Source organism: Chiloscyllium plagiosum, chromosome 4 (assembly GCF_004010195.1).
Source record: "Chiloscyllium plagiosum isolate BGI_BamShark_2017 chromosome 4, ASM401019v2, whole genome shotgun sequence".
In the NCBI taxonomy this organism is placed as follows: domain Eukaryota; kingdom Metazoa; phylum Chordata; class Chondrichthyes; order Orectolobiformes; family Hemiscylliidae; genus Chiloscyllium; species Chiloscyllium plagiosum.
Genome location: NC_057713.1, coordinates 54310270 through 54330113, shown reverse-complemented (window position 1 = coordinate 54330113; position 19844 = coordinate 54310270). Strand labels below are relative to the sequence as shown.

General features: G+C 41.0%; 1 protein-coding gene across 1 annotated transcript in view; it reads right to left on the bottom strand.

The window, feature by feature from the left end:
• Positions 1-19406, bottom strand: part of rock1 (Rho-associated, coiled-coil containing protein kinase 1) — a 205992-nt gene extending 186586 nt beyond the window's left edge. The window contains exon 1 of the mRNA XM_043688241.1: positions 18574-19406. Within this exon, the coding sequence (XP_043544176.1) occupies positions 18574-18666 (93 nt within the window). The 5' untranslated portion in view covers positions 18667-19406. The remainder of the gene's footprint in view (positions 1-18573) is intronic.
• Between the last annotated feature and the right edge of the window lie 438 nt (positions 19407-19844).

Genomic DNA, 19844 nt, shown 5'->3' with positions numbered 1-19844 from the left:
TCCTCTGAACCCAGTCCAGGGCCAGTACATTATTCCTAAGGTATGGGGCCCATAATTGCTCACAATATTCCAAATGTGGTTTGACCACAGCATTATAGAGCCTCAGAAGTACATCCCTGCTTTTATATTCTAGTCCTCTTGAAATAAATTCCAACAATATACTTGCCTTCCTAACTACTGACTCAACCTGCAAGTTTATCTTAAGAGAATCCTGAACTTGGACTCCCAAATCCCTTTGTACTTTATATTTGTGAATTTACTCCCCATTTAGAAAATAGTCAATGCCTTTATTCTTTTTGCCAAAGTGCATGACCTACACTTTCCCATGCTGTATTCCATCTGCCACTTTTTTGCCCACTCTGACTTGTCTAAATCCTTCTGCTGCCTCCCCACCTCATCAATACTACCTGTCCCTCCACCTATTTTTGTACCATCTGCAAGCCTAGTCAGAATGCCCTCAATTCCTTCATCTAGATAGGAAGGTGGCATGGGAGATATGAGGTATTTTCATTGATGGTGTTAGGATTCTCGTGCCTTAAATCCAACAGTGCAAGGCCATGTGCATAATAAAAATAAATCATTTGTTTTATCTTCACTTATTCTAACAGTCCTCATGGATCCCTGCTTTTTCATCTTACTCAAATATCTACTCCTGAACTGTATTGATCTTTTTTCATGCTCATTTTAATTCTTTTTCCACCTATAAATCTGATTGGTGTGTATCTTTATTGTGTATCACTATAATGCTCATCAGTCTGGCTTCCTATGTTTTTGTACATTTCTATTCATGTATAATTCATAACTCCTTCCATTAACCACGAATTGCCTCTTATAACTGACAAAATATTGATGTATTTTATTGCCTATTGTTTTAGTACACTGTACCTGTCTTATCTAATGAGTTTTTTTTTGTTGGAATATTGTGCTTTAAAATAATGTGATCGGAGGGACATTTTCTCTTTCCCCATCCATTCCTCCTCCCCCTACCACCCCACCCCAAGGTTAAATCTTTTTTTTAATGTGCTTTTGCCTCTTTATATTTTGTGGTTAAAGAGGGTATGTAAGAAGAAGCAGGAATTGAGAGAGGAGATGGCTTGAATCAGCTTGTCTTAGGCAAGGTACTGTAAGTTGTACCAGAACAGCCCAGACGTAACATCCGATTTTCCTTTTTAATTTAGTCAGGAAATAGCTGGGTTCAAGTTGGAACTGGAGTTGAGGGCTCAACAAAATGGACTTTATTGTTGTAAAGAATTTTCTATTGAAGGCAAAAAGATACGTTAGAACTTTAACATGGTGTTGTGTGGTAGGTGAGGTCAAAAGCAGAGAGCATGGGGGAATGAAAGTACAAGGGGATCGAGTGTTGGGAAGGCCAGCCTAATTAACCTGCTCAGAGATTTTTTTTAAAACCTATTTTTTCAATCAAACTGTTGAGAGATGTTATTACCGACCTCTGAAACAGGTGGGACTTGATTCGGGGTAGCATCACTGCCGCTGCGCCAGAAGAAGATACCTATTGGCAAGTTCAAATCCTTGATTGGGCATAAATTAGCTTAGATCAAGAGATCCACCATCTTCCTCAACTGATAGACTGGTTTACCAGTTAGGTGGGCTAGCTGTTTTTTATCCTACCTGGCGGTGTGATAATTGAAGCCCTGAGGGAATAGCTATTTCAGTAATTGTTACAATGGGAATTTGACCATGAATTAGCCAGTTCAGCACCTTAATTTGCAACTTTCCCACCTGGTATTTAATTCCAGAGGGTACAAAAATTGCAGTGACAGTCTGATATACTACCAGAGCAACTAATTAAGTTGCTTTTATGTCTTCAGGCTTATCACCATCAGGACCAGAAGATTCTGCCATTAATTTAACTTCTTATCCAAATTTGATCTCAATACCAGAGTGGAGTGTTGGCTAAGGTTTCTATTGGAGTTCTGGAGAACCAGTTAAGACCATAACTTCCCAGTTCACAGCAGAGCCAAGCTGACAGATAGTCTGCCCACTTATACTTATTTGCTTATTCAATTATAGAACTTTGTTCTTGGGCAAGATGAGTAATTAGGATGTTGGTGTGTGTCAGGAAGTTGAACACCATTTCTTTGGAAATTTGAACAATTTTGAGTAACCTATTTGAAATTGAAGGGGATTGCCAAACTTAAGGGTGTAAATACAAGCTAAAAATTAAAATTTATGTCTGAAAAGGAAATTCAAGTAGGACTTCCTAATAATAAACATCACACATCACCAGGTTAAAATCCAACAGGCTTATTTGGAAGCTCCACACTAACTTTCGGAGCACTGCTCCCCCACCAGGCGGCCGCGGAACAGGACCACAAGCAAATGACCACAATGTCACGCAACGAAAATTATATGTTGCACAAACCCAGTTTGCTGTCAAGTCCCTCATCCTCAGAATGGGTTGCAGGTTGCGGTTCATTAATATATAAATCCCAGAATTTCTAGCTTCCACCCTAAACACATTAAAACAGCCATCCCCTACGGACAAGCCCTGCGCATACACAGGATCTGTTCAGATGAGGAGGAATGTGACAGACACCTGAAGGTGCTGAAGGATGTCCTCATAAGAAGAGGTACAATGCTCAACTCATCGATCGCCAGTTCCAACGTGCCACCGCGAAAAACCATAATGACCTCCTCAGGAGACAGACATGGAATACAACCGATAGGATACCCTTTATTGTCCAGTACTTTCCAGGAGCTGAATAACTGCGCCATGTTCTTTGCAGTCTGCAACACATTATTGATGAGGATGAGCACCTCACCAAGACTATTCCTACACCTCCACTTCTTGTCTTTAAACAACCGGCAAGCCTAAAGCAACCATTGTTCACAGCAAACTGCCCAGCCTTCAGGACAGCATCAACCACAACACTGTCATGGCAACCACTGCAAGATGTGTCAGAGTGTTGACATGGATACCACCATTACACATGGGGACACCACCCACCATGTGTGTGGCAGGTACTCATGTGACTCAACCAACGTTATCCATCTCATACACTGCAAGCAAGGATGCCCGAGGCATGATACATTGGAGAGACCAAGCAGATGCTACAACAACGGATGAATGAACACTGTGCAACAATCACCAGACAGGGGTGTTCCCTCCCTGTCAGGAACACTTCAGTGGTCAGGAACATTCAGCCTCGGATCTTCGGGTGACCATCCTCCAAGGCAGACTTTGGGATACACAACAACGCAGGGTAGCCGAGGCGATGCTGATAGCCAAGGTCGGTATCCATGAGGATGGCCTCAACCAGGACCGTGGGTTCATGTCATACTACAGGTGACCCCACTACACTATACATTCTCTCACACACACACACAGACACACACTCTTACATACTGACACACTCATGCAGACCCTCTCTCATACACATGCTCTCTTTCATACACACACATATACCCCGACACTCTTATCCACGCACACACCCTTTCACAGGCTTATACTCCATCACACTCACACACACACTTCACCAAGCTTGCACACACGCAAACACACACTCTCTTACACGCACTCTCACACACACACACCCACATGCACACATTCACACTCTCTTGTGCACGCACACACACATTATGTCTATGGGGTGAATTTGCATTTGCAGAATTATATGACACTTTGGAAAAATCTTAATGACAACTCTAGAGCAAATGTTAAGTACGTTGTCTGACAACACTCAAAGTGGACAAGACCACTGAACAAATCTAACCTTTGTGGATGGGCAATGAGGCAGGGGCACCCATAAAATGGTGTTAGAGGACAGGGGGATGGTGGAGCACAACAGACTGTTTCCTTGCTGTACATCTCTATGACTCTATGACCTGCTCAGAGGATATGAACCTTTCCCACTCTGGTAGGCATTGGTGCGCAGGCACTCTGACATTTGGAGAGAATTGGGGCAGCACAGTGGCTCAGTGGTTAGCACTGCTGCCTCATAGCACCAGGGACCCGGGTTTGATTCCAGCCTCAGGCACTGTCTGTGTGTGTGGAATTTACACATTCTCCCCGTGTCTGCGTGGGTTTTCTCTGGGTGCTCCGGTTTCCTCCCACAGTCCAAAGATGTGCAGGCCAGGTGAATTGGCCATGCTAAATTGCCCATAGTGTCACGGGTAAACGTAGGGGAATGGGTCTGGGTGGGTTGCTCTTTGGAGGGTTGGTGTAGACTTGTTGGGCTGAAGGGCCTGTTTCCACACTGTTGGTAATCTAATCTAAAAACTCTAGGGACATCCTTGCTGATTCTGACAGAAGGGGTGGGATCCTTCCTATCAGGCACCATGGCTCACAGATGAGCCCCATCCACACACAATGGCAACTACAAGCTGTGTACTCACACAATATACTCCTTTCCAGGACCCACCTGACTGGTCCTAATGCCCTCAGCATCAGTTTACCTATTCAGCAGGTCAACTATTCCCACGGACGTGTCGTCAAAACTGGCTTTCAACCTGTTGTCAGGGTTCCCATGATGCCATTAAAATCCCAGGTAAATATCACTTGGAGACAAAAGATCTCAAAGCAAGGAGACAATCAGCAAGAAGACGGCAGCTGCAACAAATAATGTCAACGTTCTCCGAATAGCAAAAAAAATGTTCTCTGAACAGAAAAAGCAAAATGATTTTGGATGGCACATATAAAATGGAAATATATTCAAACATCCACATTGTTTTACACCTGTAAGCTTCAAGATTTCCAAAACTATCTTCTCATCTGCTTTTAGAACTATGTAAATTATTCTGCTTACTTAAATAAAAGGATTTGGCTAAACTTTGAGAGGCATTTAGCAGTCTTAACTAACTTGCACTACAGCCAGATTGTTCATTTTCCCGTAAATGGAGCAAAAAACATGCACAAAAGCCCAGGAGAGCCAAAAATAATTTGAGAAAAGGACTAACAACCATAACATGGTTGAAATCAATCCAAATTTTGAACCCTATAAAAACTTCCAAAAAACAGTTTTAGCGGGTTACAGGAAAAACAAGAAGACTGGGTTATTTTAGTTCAACAAGGAACATTTTAATTATAGTACATTTACAATGGAAGAATCTGAATAAAATTCCAAAGTGCTATGATTGTAAGACAATGATTTATAGAGATTTGATGTTAGCTCCTATTCAAGTCTTTTTCAAAAATATGTTCTTCCATAGCTCATCCAAGGAGTGATGCATATATCTATTTTGAAAACACCACTGATGTCAATGAATTTGTTTATATTATGATTATGGCATGCATACTGACTGTGCTCCAAACTCTTTGCTTCTCAGTTCCCACTGAGTTGTATCTAAAAACAGTAAATAGAAAAATAGAAAAAACCCAAAGTTAGTCTCTAATTAGACCTGTAAATATAAATACAGTACAAGGATACTAAGAGCATGAAACATCAAGCTTGAAGAAAATCCTCCACCTTGTATCCAAGTTCATCCATTCCACTGAAAACTTTCCACCACAAGAGAAACGGGGTAGCAAATTGGACAAGGAAGAAGCGAATAATTTCTTATATCTCATCTTGCTTTAAAGTTGCCTTTTAACCTAAGTGGTTACTTTCCTTAATACAGTGAGTATGCTATGCCACATAGATGAAACAGTTCCCAGACATCACATACATCACCTGCTGATTTGGCATTTGCACCTAAATGTCGGACGACAACCAGCATCTGCTTTCTGATGTTTATACAGTGAAATTTATTGAATTGTACTTGTGAAAACTGAGTATGACTCTTTCTAATCATATTTTGAAATAAGAATATAAAACTACAATAAATTGGAGCAAAGGAGCCTACACATGATGGATACTGTTGACAAAACTAATGAAGAAAATAAAGCCATGTACCTCCCAAACCTAGCTGTGTCATTCAATACAACCATGATTCATTTGATTGTGGTCTTAACTCCAATTTTCCATCTGCTCCCAATCCCAAGACACTAGAAACTGTTCATCTCAATCTTATATACAGTGTATTCAACAATGGAAACATCCACAACCCCCATGGTAGAGATTTACAACTCTAAGTGAACATATTTCTGCCTAAATAATACGTGATTGGCACTATATCATAAGGCCACGCATACATGTTTGTAATTCATAAGCTAAAGAAAACAGACTGTGTCTATCTATTCAAGCGCTTTCAAAAGCTTGAATATTTAATGAGATTCTCCCTCATTCTTCTAAATTCCAAAAAGTACAAATCTAATTTACTCAATCTCACACCTTAAAGCTCTTATCCCAGAGATCAATCTGGTAAGCCATCACTAAAATGCCCTGATTGTAAGCATAGTCATAGAGCCTTACAGTTATAGAGATGTACAGTATGGAAACAGACTCTTCAGTCCGACTTGTCCATGCCGACCGGACATCCTAACCTAAACTAATTCCATTTGCCAGTAGTTGGCCCATATCCCTCCAAACCCTTCCAATTCATATAACCATCCAGATGCCTTTTAAATGTTGTAATTGTGCCAGCCTCCACCACTTCCTCTGGCAGCTCATTCCAGACACACACCACCCTCTGCATGAAAACGTTGTCCCTTAGGTCCCCTTATAAATCTTTCCCTTCTCACCCTGAACCTATGCCCTCTAGTTCTGGACTACCCCACCCCAGACAAAAGATCTTGTTTGTTTATCCTATCCATGCTCCCTCATGATTTTATGAGGTCACCCCTCAGCCTCCGACACTCAGGGAAAACAGCCTCAGCATCTTCAGCCTCTCCCTGTAGCTCAAATACTCCAAATCTGGCAACATGCTTGTAAATTGTTTCTGAACCCTTTCAAAGTTCCACAACATTCTTCCAATAGGAAAGAGACCAGAATTGCACACAATATTCCAAAAGTGGTCTAACCAATGTCCTGTATAGCCGCAACATGACCTCCCAACTCCTATACTCAATGCTCTGACCAATAAAGGAAAGCATTCTTCACTATTCTATCTACTTGCGACTTAACTTTTAAGGAAAATGAAGCTGCACTCCAAGGTCACTTTGTTCAGCAATACTCCCCAGGACCTTACCATTAAGTGTACAAGTCCTGGTCTGATTTGTTTTTCCAAGATGCAACACCTCACATTTATCTAAATTATACTCCATCTGCCACTCCTCAGCCCATTGGCCCATCTGATCAAGATTCCGTTGTAATCTGAGGTAACCTTCTTCGCTGTCCACTACATCTCCAATTTTGGTGTTATCTACAAATTTACTAGCTATATCTCCTATGTTCACATGCAAATCATTTATACAAATGACAAAGTCTTCCGTAAATATTCCAATTCTCACCAAAGCCCTACATAACAAAAATATTTTGTTCTTGTACTCTAATCACCTTGCAATAAAGACCAACATGATATTTCATTTCTTAATTGCTTGCTGTATCTGTTTGGCAAAAGTGAGGACTGCTGATGCTGGAAACCAGAGTCTAGATTAGAGTGGTGCTGGAAAAGCACAGCAGGTCAGGCAGCATCCGAGGAGCAGGAATCTGTATGCTAACTTTGTTTTTCTTGTGAGAGTACACTCAGGTTTCTTGGAATATCATGACATTTTAAAAATTCTACTTTTCTATTCATTACCAAAATGAATAATCTCAAACATCCCCAGATTTTAGCCCATCTCTATTTTATTTTGCTGCTCATTTAACATGTCTACATAATTTTTAAACTACTAGGAACATAGAAGGACTAAGCTATTTTGTAACCTAGCAACATTGGCGCAAGGCTAAGCTATTCAGCCCCTTGAGCTTGCTCCGCCATTCTAGACCATAGCTGATCATCTACTTCAAGACTGTAACCCTGAGTTAGTGCATATCCCTTAACATCATTAGTAACGAGAAACTCTCTGAGGTAGAGAATTTCAAAGATTCCTCTGACTGAGAACTTCCTCATCAATCAAAAAACTTAATCTGATATTGTGTCCCCTTGTTCTAAAGCCAAGAACTAGAGGAAACAACCTTTATGCATCTATTCTATTTATCCCTTTAAGCATTTTGTCAGTTTTTGAGATTATCTTTCATTCTTCTAAATTCCAGATAATACAGGTCTAGTCTTCTCAATCTCTCCTCATTAGGATAAAATCAGCATCCCATTCTGATGAATATCTGTTACACGCTTGCTGTAGCAAGCATACCCTTAGGCAAGGGGACCAGGACTGCACATAAAACTCCAAGTGCAATTTCACCAGTGTTCAAGGAAATTGATGCAAGGTTTTGTTGCTCCTGTATTCAAATCCTCTTGTGATAAAGGTCAACCTACAGAAGATCTCTTACCTTCTGAACTGCTTGCTGCATCTACATGCTAGTTTTCAGTCACTTATGAACAAGAACAGTTATGTTGCCTTGGACACCAACATTTTTCACATACTCACCATTTAAAAAAAACTCTGCACTTTGCTCCTCCTACTAAAGTAGATAACCTCACACTTGTCCACGTTATGTACACATGGCACTGCATTCAATCATTAGGCACCTTGGATGCTGCCTGGCCTGCTGTTTTTTCCAGCACCACATTTTTCAACTCCTTGTTTAGATTTAAGACTTTTGTTTCAGATTGAACTACTTCGCTTTCAAAATGAATGGAATATTCTATCATGGAAAGATCATTACTCCCAAGGTTTTTTTCACAGTAAAATTAGCACTTTCTTATTGCATAGATCTGGTTCTAAAATAGTCTGTGCCCTATTTGACTCCTCAACAGACTGCTCCAGAAAACACACTTAAAAACATTCCAGGAGCTCTTCTTCACCGTATTGGTGCTCATTAGATTTACTCCGTTTAATGCAGATTGAAGTCACCCATGATTATTGCCTTCCATTTGTTATATGCACCTTAAGTTCGTGATTTATAATTAAATTACCACTACTGTTTGATGGCCTATACACTAGCACTATAAATGCTTGCTGCCCTGAACTTCATCCAAGCAGATTCTTTTCCCCGTTCTTCCAATTAGAGATCCTCACTCACGAATATATTGACCCTGTCTCTTATAAGCATACCTCTACCCTTCTTTTCTTCTCTTTGGGTCTTCTCCTAAATGTTCAAAATTCATGAACACTCAGTTCTCAGACATAGTCACCTTGTAGTTATGTCACCTTAATGCCAATTAAATCATACCCTTTTACTACTACATGTGCCGTCAAGTCATCTACCTTGTTACAAATCCATTTAATTTGGCTTTTGTAATTCTATTCTATCATTTGATTTTAGGATGTGTTTCTGCTATTTTTAATGTTCACTTATAGCTTTTCTATTTTTCATCATCAGATTTATTTTTATGCTAAATTAATTCCCTTTAGCTTTCCACTCCCTCAACATGCAAGTGTAGACCCTCACCAACAGTACCAGCATATCCTCCTGTGAGGATGTTAGTCTCATTCCTGCTAAGGTGTCTTCCCTGAACAGGTTTGAATTGTCCCAGAACCAACTCCAAAGCCACAAATTTAAAGTGATCTCTCGGGGGCCATTTTTACAGCCACATTATAATTTCTTCAATCTTCCACTGTTGATATTCGCAAGACATTAAAACATAGAAAATAGAAGCAGAGATACACCATTTGGCCCTTTGAGCCTACTCCACCATTCAACATGATCATAGCTGATCATCCAAATCGGTACCTTATTCCTGCTTTCTTCCCATACTGTTCTTAGGACTAAAAGGATCAAACAGTCTCTAAACCCTTCATAAAACCATGGAATGTTTTGGCCTCAGTAGCAGAGAATTCCATGTTAGGGACAGTTAACATGGCTTTGCGTGTGGGAAATCATGTCACTCTAACGTGATTTCAGTTTTTTGAAGAAGCAGAGCTGTGAACATGATCTATATGATCTTAAATTATTCATTTAAGAAAGAGTTGGATAGAGCTCTCAAAGATAGTGGAATCAAGGGTTATGGAGATAAGGCAGGAACAGGATACTGATTAGGAATGATCAGCCATGATCACATTGAATGGCGGTGCAGGCTCGAAGGGCTGAATGGCCTACTCCTTCACCTATTGTCTATTGTCTATATGGACTTCAGTAAGGTGCTTTACAAGGTTTTGCGTTGTAGACTAGTTAAGATTAGATTTCTTACAATGTGGAAACAAGTCCAACAAGTTCACAATGACCCTCAAAAGAGTAACCCACCCAGACCCATTTCCCTGCATTTACTCCTGACTAATGCACCAAACACTATGGGCAATTTAGCATGGCTAATTCACCTGACCTGCACATAGAGTCATAGAGTCAGAGGTGTACAGCATGGAAACAGATCCTTTGGTCCAACTTGTCCATGCCAGCCAGATAGCCCAACCCAATCTTTTCCCATCTGCCAGCACCTGGCCCATATCCCTCAAAACCTTTCCTATTCATATACCCATCCAGATGCCTTTTAAATGCTACAATTGTACCAGCCTCCATCACTTCCTCTGGCAGCTCATTCCATACACTTAACACCCTCTGTGTGAAAGAATTGCCCCTTAGGTCGCTTTTATATCTTTCCCTTCTCACCCTAAACCTATGCCCTCTAGTTCTGGACTCCGCCCACCTCAGGGAAAAGACTTTATCTATTTATCCTATCCTCGCCCCTCATGATTTTATAAACCTCTATAAGGTCACCCCTCAGCCTCCAACACTCCAGGGAAAACAGCCATAGTCTATTCAACATCTCCCTATAGCTCAAGTCCTCCAACCCTGGCAACATCCTTGTAAACCTTTTCTGAACCCTTTCAAGTTTCACAACATCTTTCCAATATGAAGGAGAGCAGAATTGCATGCAATATTCCAACAGTGACCTAACCAATGTCCTGTACAGCTACAACACTACCTCCCAACCACTGTACTCAATACTCTGACCAATAAAGGAAAGCATACCAAACGCCTTCTTCACTATCCTATCTAACTGCGACTCCACTTTCAACGAGCTATAAACATGCGCTCCAAGGTCTCTTTGTTCAACAACACTCCCTAGGACCTTGCCATTACGTGTATAAGTCCTGCTAAGATTTGCTTTCCCAAAATGCAGCGCCTCGCATTTATCTGAATTAAACTCTATCTGCCACTTCTCAGTCCATTGGCCCATTAGATCAAGATCCTGTTGTAATCTGAGATAACCTTCTTCGCTGGCCACTACACCTCCAATTTTGGTGTCATCAAACTTACTAACTATACCTCTTATGCTCGCATTCAAATCATTTATATAAATGATGAAAAGTAGTGGACCCAGCACTGATCCTTGTGGCACTCCACTGGTCACAGGCCTCCAGTCAGAAAAACAACTCTCCACCACCATCACCCTCTGCCTTCTACCTCTGAGCCAGTTCTGTATCCAAATGGCGAGTTCTTCTTGTATTCTATGAGATCTAACCTTGTTCACCAGTCTCCCATGGGGAACCTTGCCGAATGCCTTATTGAAGTCCATATGGGTCACATTTACCGCCCTGCCCTCATCAATTCTCTTTGTTACTTCTTCAAAGCACTCAATCAAGTTTGTGAGACATGATTTCCCATGCACAAAGCCATGCTGACTATCCCTAATCAGTCCTTGCATTTCCAAATACATGTACATCCTGTCCCTCAGGATTCCCTCCGACAACTTGCCCACCACTGACGTCAGGGTCACCGGGTCTATAGTTCCCGGGCTTGTCCTTACCTCCTTTCTTAAACAGTGGCACCACGTTTGCCAACCTCCAGTATTCCGGCACCTCACCATCAATGATACAAATATTTCAGTAGGAGGTCCAGCAATCACTTCCCTAGCTTCCCACAGAGTTCTAGGGTACACCTAGATCAGGTCGTGGGGATTTATCCACCTTTACCCATTTCAAGACATCCAGCACTTCCTCCTCTGTAATATGGACATTTTTCACGATGTCACCATCTGTTTCCCTACGTTCTTTATCTTCTATGTCCTTTTCCACAGTAAATACCGATGCAAAATACTATTTTAGTATCTGCCTCAGCTCCTGCAGCTCCACACAAAGGCCACGTTGCTGATCTTTGAGGGGCCCTACTCTCTCCCTAGTTACCCTTTTGTCCTTAATGTATTTGTAAAAGACCTTTGGATTCTCCTTAACTCTATTTTCCAAAGCTATCTCATGTCCCCTTTTTGCCCTCCTGATTTTTCTCTTAAGTATACTCCTACTGCTTTTAAACTCTTCTAAGGATTCACTCGATCTATCCTGTCTATACCTGACATATGCTTTCTTCTTTTTCTTAACCAAACCCTCAATTTCTTCAGTCATTCAGCATTCCCATACCTATCAGCTTTTCTTTTCACCCTCACAGGAATATACTTTCTCTGGACTCTCTGTCATCTCATTTCTGAAGGTGAGGAAGGAGACCGGAGCACCCGGAGGAAGCCCATGCAAACACGGGGAGAACATGCAAAACCCGACACAGAGTCATCCAAGGCAGGAATTGAACCTGATCCCTGGCACTGTGAGGGAGCAGTGCTAACCACTGAGCCACCATGCCGCCTTAATAAGGTTCGGTCACATGGAGTACAGGTAGAACTGGCTCAAAGATGGAAGACAGAGTGGTGGTGGAGGGTTACTTTTCAAACTGGAGACCTTGACCAGTGGTGTGCCACATGGATTAGTGCTGGGTCCACTGCTTTTTGTTATTTATATGAATGATTTGGATGCAAACATAGGAGGTATAGTTAATGAGTTTGCAGATAACACCAAAATTGGAGGTGTAGTGGCCAGCGAAGAAGGCTACCTCAGAACTTACAGGATCTTGATCAGATGGGCCAATAGGTCAAAGAGTGGCAGATGGAATTTAATTTGGACAAATGGAGGTGCTGCATTTTAGAAAGGCAAATCTGGGGAGGACTTATACACTTAATGATAAGGTCCTCAGGAGTGTTGCTAAACAAAAAGACCTTGGGGTGTGGATTCATAGCTCCTTGAAAGTGGAGTCACAGGTTGATAGGGTAGTGATGATGATGTTTGGTATGCTTTCCTTTATTGGTAAGTGTGTCGTGTATAGGAGTTGGGGGTCATGTTGTGGCTATACACGACATTAGTTTGCCCACTTTTGGAATTTTGCATGCAATTCTGGTCTCTCCCCTATAGGACAGATGTGGCAAAATTTGCAAGGGTTCAGAAAAGATTTACAAGGATGTTGCCAGCTTTGGAGGGTTTGAGTTATAGGGAGAGGCTAAATAGGCTGGGGCTGTTTTCCCTGGAGTGTCAGAGGCTGAGAGGTGACCTTATAGAGGTTTATAAAATCATGAAGGGCATGGATAGGATAAATAAATTAAGTCTTTTCCCTGGGGTGGGGGACTCCAGAACTAGAGGGCATAAGTTTAAGGAGAGAGAGGAAAGATTTAGTATGGACTTTTCCACGCAGAGGGCGGTGAGTGTATGGAATGAGCTGCCAGAGGAAATGGTGGAAGCTGATACAATTACAACATTTAAAAGGCATCTGGATGGGCATATGAATAGGAAGGGTTTAGGAGGGTATGGGTCAAATGATGGCAAATGGGACTAGATTAATTTAGGATATCTGATGAGAATAGATGAGTTGGACTGTTTCCATGCTGTACATTTCTATGACTCTACAACTCTTCGTGAAGAAATTTCTCCTCTCAACCCTAAATAGCCGACCGCATATCCTTTGATTGAGAGCTCTGATTATGAACTCTTGGACACTGGAAATATCCTTCCAGTGTTTACCTTGTCTAGTCCTTTTAGAATGTTACAGGTGTCTATGAGATCCCCTCGTTCTTCTAAATTCCAATAAAAATGGAATCATAGAATCCCTACAGTGTGCAAACAGACCCTTCGGCCCAACAAGTCCATACCAACCCTCCAAAGAGTAACCCACCCAGACCCATTGCCCTATGCTATTAATCTACATTTACCCCTAACTAATGTACCTAACTTCCATATCCCTGAACACTATGAGCAATTTAGCATGACCAATTCATCTATCCTGCACATCTTTGGACTGTGAGAGGAAACCCATGCAGACACGGGAAGAATGTGCAAACTACACGCAGACAGTCGTCCAAGGCTGGAATCGAACCCGGGTCTCTGGCACTGTGAGGCAGCAGTACTAATCACTAAGCCACCATGCTGCCCTTAAATGTTATGGTTTAAAATCTTACCAGTTAAATATGATTTTAACAGATCCAGTCTCTCTTTATACATTCAGTCCTACGATCGCACAAATCGGTCTGGCAAACTCTAATTGCACTTCATCCATGAATAGAACATCTTTCCTCACATAAGAAGACCGAAACTGCACTCAATACTCCAAGTGTGGCCTCACCAAGGCCCTGTACAATTGCAGGAAAACAACCCTGCTCCTATATTCAAATCCTGTCGCAATGAAGGCCAATATACCATTTGTCCTCTTTACTGTTCGCTGCACCTGTCTGCTTACTTTCAGAAACTAGTGTACAAGGTCACCTAGGTTTTATTGCACCTCTCCCTTTCACAAACTATCAACACTCACACAATAATCGGCGTTCCTGTTTTTGCTACAAAAGTGGATAATCTCACATTTTTCTACATTACATTTTATCTGCCAAGCATTTGCCCACTCACTCAACTCATTCAAATCACATTGAAGCATCTCTGCATCCACCTCGCAATTCAGTCTCCCATCCCCCTTTGTCATCTGCAAAATGGAGATGTTAGAGTTAGATCCCTCGTCTAAATAATTAATATACATTGTGAATAGCTAGGATCCAAGCACTATTCCCTACAGTGCTCGACTCATCATCAGTTACCACTTGGAAAAATACCTATTTATTTTCACTCTTTATTTCCTTTCTGCCAATCAGTTCTCTATCCATGTCAGTACAATATCCCTAATCCCATGTGTTTTAATTTTATATTCAAATCTCTTATGTGGAACCTTATCAAAAGCCTTCTGAAAATCCAAATAAATCACATCTATTAGCTCCTCCTTATCAACACTACCAGTTACATCCTCAAATATTCCAGTAGATTTAGAACATAGAACATAGAACATAGAAGAATACAGCGCAGTACAGGCCCTTACTATTCTCTCTAAGACTTTGCCCACAACAGAAGTGAGACTCACCGGCCTATAGTTACTAGGGCTATCCCTAAAATCATTATTTCTCTTTTGTTAATCCATGCTGACTCTGTCGATCCTGTCTCCCCAATTGAATCTTTTATAAGGGACTCTAGCATTTGCCCTAATACCAACGTTCGGTTCACCAGTTTATAATTCCTCTCTTTCTCTTCCTGTTTTAAACGTGGGCATGATGTGGAGAATCCGGTGTTGGACTAGAGTGGACAAAGTTAAAAATCACACAACACCAGGTTATAGTCCAATAGGTTTATCTAGAAGCATGAGCTTTCGGAGCACCGCTCCTTCTTCAGATAGTTGAAGATGGAGCAGTGCTCCGAAAGCTAGTGCTTCCAAATAAACCTGTTGGATTATAACCCTTGTGTTGTATGATTTTTAACTTAAATATGGGATTATATTTGGTACCTTACCACCTACAGGCACTGTTCCAGAGTCTACAGAATCTTGAAAAATGACCACCATTGCATCCACTATTTCTTGAGCGATATCCTCAAACACTGTGGGGTGTAGATTATCAGGCCCTAGGAATTTATCAACCTTTAATCTCAATTTCCCTAGCACCAACTCCCTACCAATATTGATTTTTTCAGTTCCACTCCCTCATTAGTATATAATATGGGAGGAATTCTGAGATAACCGGCCATATGTCTTGCTTTTTATTTCAGTTTCGCTCCCTTAATTCTACTTTCAGGGCCTCATTCCCTTTTCCAACAATATCCTTGGTGCTAATGTGAACCACAACCTCTGGCTCTTCACGCTCCCCAAAAATAACACCCTGCAACTACTTTGTGACATCCTTGATCCTGGTACAACAGAGGCACATACCAGCCTGTAGTCATAGAAATGCTTGTCTGCTCCCCAACGATCAAATTGTCTGTTGTTAATCTCTTTCCATTCTTCTTCTTTGAGGAATTTCTCCAAACCTAAATTTTGACCAGATTTTGGTCATCTATTTAATATCTCTATGTGACACAGTGTCAAGTTTTGTTTTCTCACAAGATATCTTGGTGCAGTTTATTTATATTTTAGACATAAATACAAGTTACTGTTGTAAATATTGCAATTCATGGTTTTAGAAACATACCAAGAAAATATCACTTTGTGAGCATCAGGATGGCAACCAGATTAGAGCTGAAGAAGTAAAATTAGCATTACATACATAGCAAAGAATAACCATTACCAAGAAGAAAAGTCTAGCACTCTCTCCAACCTTTAATTGTAAAACCAAGTTCTCCAACAACATCCTAGAGGTCAATTGCTGAAGTTGAACTACATCAGGCATAATGAAAACAGTAGCTAAAGACCATCTCTGTATCCTGTGATCATGGTTCACCTCCCAAACACTCAAAATGTCCCCATTTATCAGGCACAAGTTATGGGTGTGATATTTAAAATGAACAGTCCACAGTGCTTGGAAATCCCAGCACACTTTGAACAATTAAGTACTATTTGAAGCGTTACAATGTAAGGAACACACAGGAGGCTCCAACAAAGAGAAATGTGACAATGACCAATAACCATTTTAGAGATAAAAACTGAAAGAATTGCAGATGCTGTAAATCAGAAACAAAAACAGAAGTTGCTGGAAAAGCTCAGCAAGTCTGCCAGCATTTATGAAGAGAAATTAAAAGAACCTCAGGCAACTGTCTGTGTGGAGTTTGCACATTCTCCCCGTGTCTGCATAGGTTTCCTCCGGGTGCTCCAGTTTCCTCCCACAGTCCAAAGATGTGCAGGTTAGGTGAATTGGCCATGCTAAATTGCCCATAGTGTTAGGTGAAAGGGAATGGGTCTGGGTGGGTTGCTCTTCGGAGGGTCGGTGTGGACTTGTTGGGCTGAAGGGCTTGTTTCCACACTGTCAATAATCTAATCTAAATCTAAATAACGTTTCAGGTCTGGTGACCCTTCCTCACAACTGATGGCAGCTAGGAAAATTTTGGTTTATGTGCAGAAGATAGAGGGGGGGGGGGGGGGGGGGGGGGAAGAGATAAAGAGCAACAAAAAGGAATGGATCGAGCCCAATCTCTCTCAATGGTTGAATAGGTAGGGCCTATTCTTGCTGAAGTTTAGAAGAATGAAACATAAAAGATCCTTATAGGGCTTCACAGGGTAGATGCTGAGAGGTTGTTTCTACTTAACAGATATTCTAGGGCCAGAGGGCATAATCTTAGAGTAAGAGGTTACCATTTAACACAGAGATGAGAAGGAATTTCTTCTCGCAGAGTGTAGTGAATCTGTGGAACTCTTTACTGCAGAGGGCCATGGAAGTAGTCTCATTCAGTATATTCAAGGCCAAGATAGAAAGATTTTTAATCAATAAGAGAATTGTGGTGTGGGGAAAAGGCAGGAATTGAGGATTATCAGACCAGTCAGGATATTATTGCATGACAATGGGCCAAATGGTTTACTTCTCCTCCTACATTTTATAGCACAGCACTGTCAGTTCAGATTATCTGTACAAGTCTCTCAAACAATATTTGGACCCATAATCATCTGAGAAGCAAGAAAACTAATATTAAGTCATGGTTGATGCCTAGAAAGTGTGATCAAATATTGATGACTTATCTGAATGAATGCATAGTCAAGAAATGCAATAATATTCAGGACAGACCAATCTGCACAGCCAGCACTTCAACTAAAACTCACTCTGCTTTTTCACCGAAGTGTACCACTGCTGCAGCGTGCATGCAAAGCAGCAACTCACTAAGCTCATCTCAGCAGTATCTCCCAGCCCTGCAAGCATTTTAATGAAAAGAATAAGCAAAGTATATGTCATGGAAATACCATTGCTTCAAAGTCACACACCATCCTCATCTGGACATATAAATTCCCACACTGTCTCAATATAAAATCCTAAAATTCCCTTCTTAACAAAACTGCAACCTGAAATTATGAGATAATATACAAAGATCTGTTCATCGCATATTGGACAAATTGCTTTTTTTCCCATTTAGAAATGCCAAATTATGAAAATATTATGAAATATTTTGACTTCTCATTTTCCATCTTAGACTACTCAAAGACTATTCTAATTAGTAGGTACTCCAGTTATCTCAGAAGTTATTTCTAACAATTTATTTATAACTTGAATTAAATCTGTAAAATTTGGGGTGACAGGAGTCTTTCACAGATGTCAAAGGAACATATTGCAAGCAGTGTAAGATACTTGTACTGAAGCTGTATATCAATCATGATAATTCAAATTATGTTACTATGATCTACTGGTTCAACTCTTACTTTTCGATTTAGCAATTCAATTCTTCTTACTTGTCAACACAGAAAAAAGTTGTGCATCGTAAGAGCAGCCATTCAGAAATTGTCTAAATATTTGGACAAATTCATGTCTACATAATGCATTAATTCAACAGAATTAAACAGAGATATAAATCACTGTTTTCACAAAACATACTTTTGAAAGTAAACGTCTTAAAACCCATTGAGCACCTTGCCTTGAAACTTGTAGATCACATTTTATGCGTCTGGTCACCATAATTACAGCATCAACAGAAACGTATTAAACCTCACTTACCAGCAAACATTCACTGTTCACTTCGCACTTGGGATCCTTTAACATAAAATCGATCTTTTCAAATCGAATCTCCAAACTGTCTCCAGATGACATGGTGTCCACGTTGTATTATAAAGATATTTCCAAGTTCAAAAGAAATGAAAATTTGAACAAAATAAGCACTTCCGATATGACTGTCAGCCTTTTTACGGAGCAACCATCAGGTAAGCGCAAGTAAAAATCATAAAAAACACCTTCACAGAATCATTTCACCGAATAGTTTCTTTTCCCTAGTTGGAACCATAAAAACTTTCACGGAACTTCGAATTATCAGTCGCATTTTCAAGAAAATAAACAGAAGAAACACTTTCCTCGTTTCAAGTTCCTCTTCAAAGTTCAGAAGGGCAGTGGTTCGTTAATAAAAAGAATGTACTGAAAATGCATTTACAGCTAGATTCGTCAACCCGGCTGTTTGAAAAAGTAGAAAGGTGCAATCTTGATTAAAAATAAAGATAGTACAGTGTCAAGCCTCGTTTATAGGCCTGAACAGCAACACATCTGGTACGTTGACAGCTTCAGCTCAGGAACATGAACTTCTGCAAATATTTCTTCAGAGCGAATATCACGGCGCGCGGTTAACATCCTGTGTGCCCATTGCTTCACATAAAACTCGGTTCGCGGATCAGCAGCACCTTTGCAATCTCAACGAGGTTTTTCTTTAAAACAAAAATAATGCTGCTTGTGATTCCCCGGCTTCTTTCTCAACGGCGGTGAGAATGCAGAGCGATTTTTTTCTTCTTCCTGAAAATGCACCCGTCAATTTGCAACTTTCTTTTCCTGATCAACATGTCCGCCTTCCTGTTCAAACGCTCCGAGGAAGCCGGCCTGAAGACATTGCGCGTGCGCCGCTTGGGCCTTCAACCGTTGCGTATTCGACAAGCCTGGCGGTAGTTGGAATACTTTTGGAGGAAATGAGAATCTACAGACAGAAAATTGTGGTCTGTCAGCCGACGAGAAGGGAGGCGTTGCCTTTCTGAACAAGTTCGGAGGGATAGCCAACTGTTAGTTCAGGCATGTAGCTTTCCAGGAGGTTTATTTTTGTTTGGACGGCGGGGAGAGATTTTGGGGGGTGTCGAAGTTCAGCACTGGGATGCAGCTTGAAAGCTTTGTCAGTGGTGTTGGTGCCAGAGGAAAGGGTGGAGGCACGGATAAGGTTAGATTCGGGAATTCACCGTGCAAGAAAGAAAGGATATCGTGCGAGAGGAGATCGCTAAAGATCGCAATGGATTTCT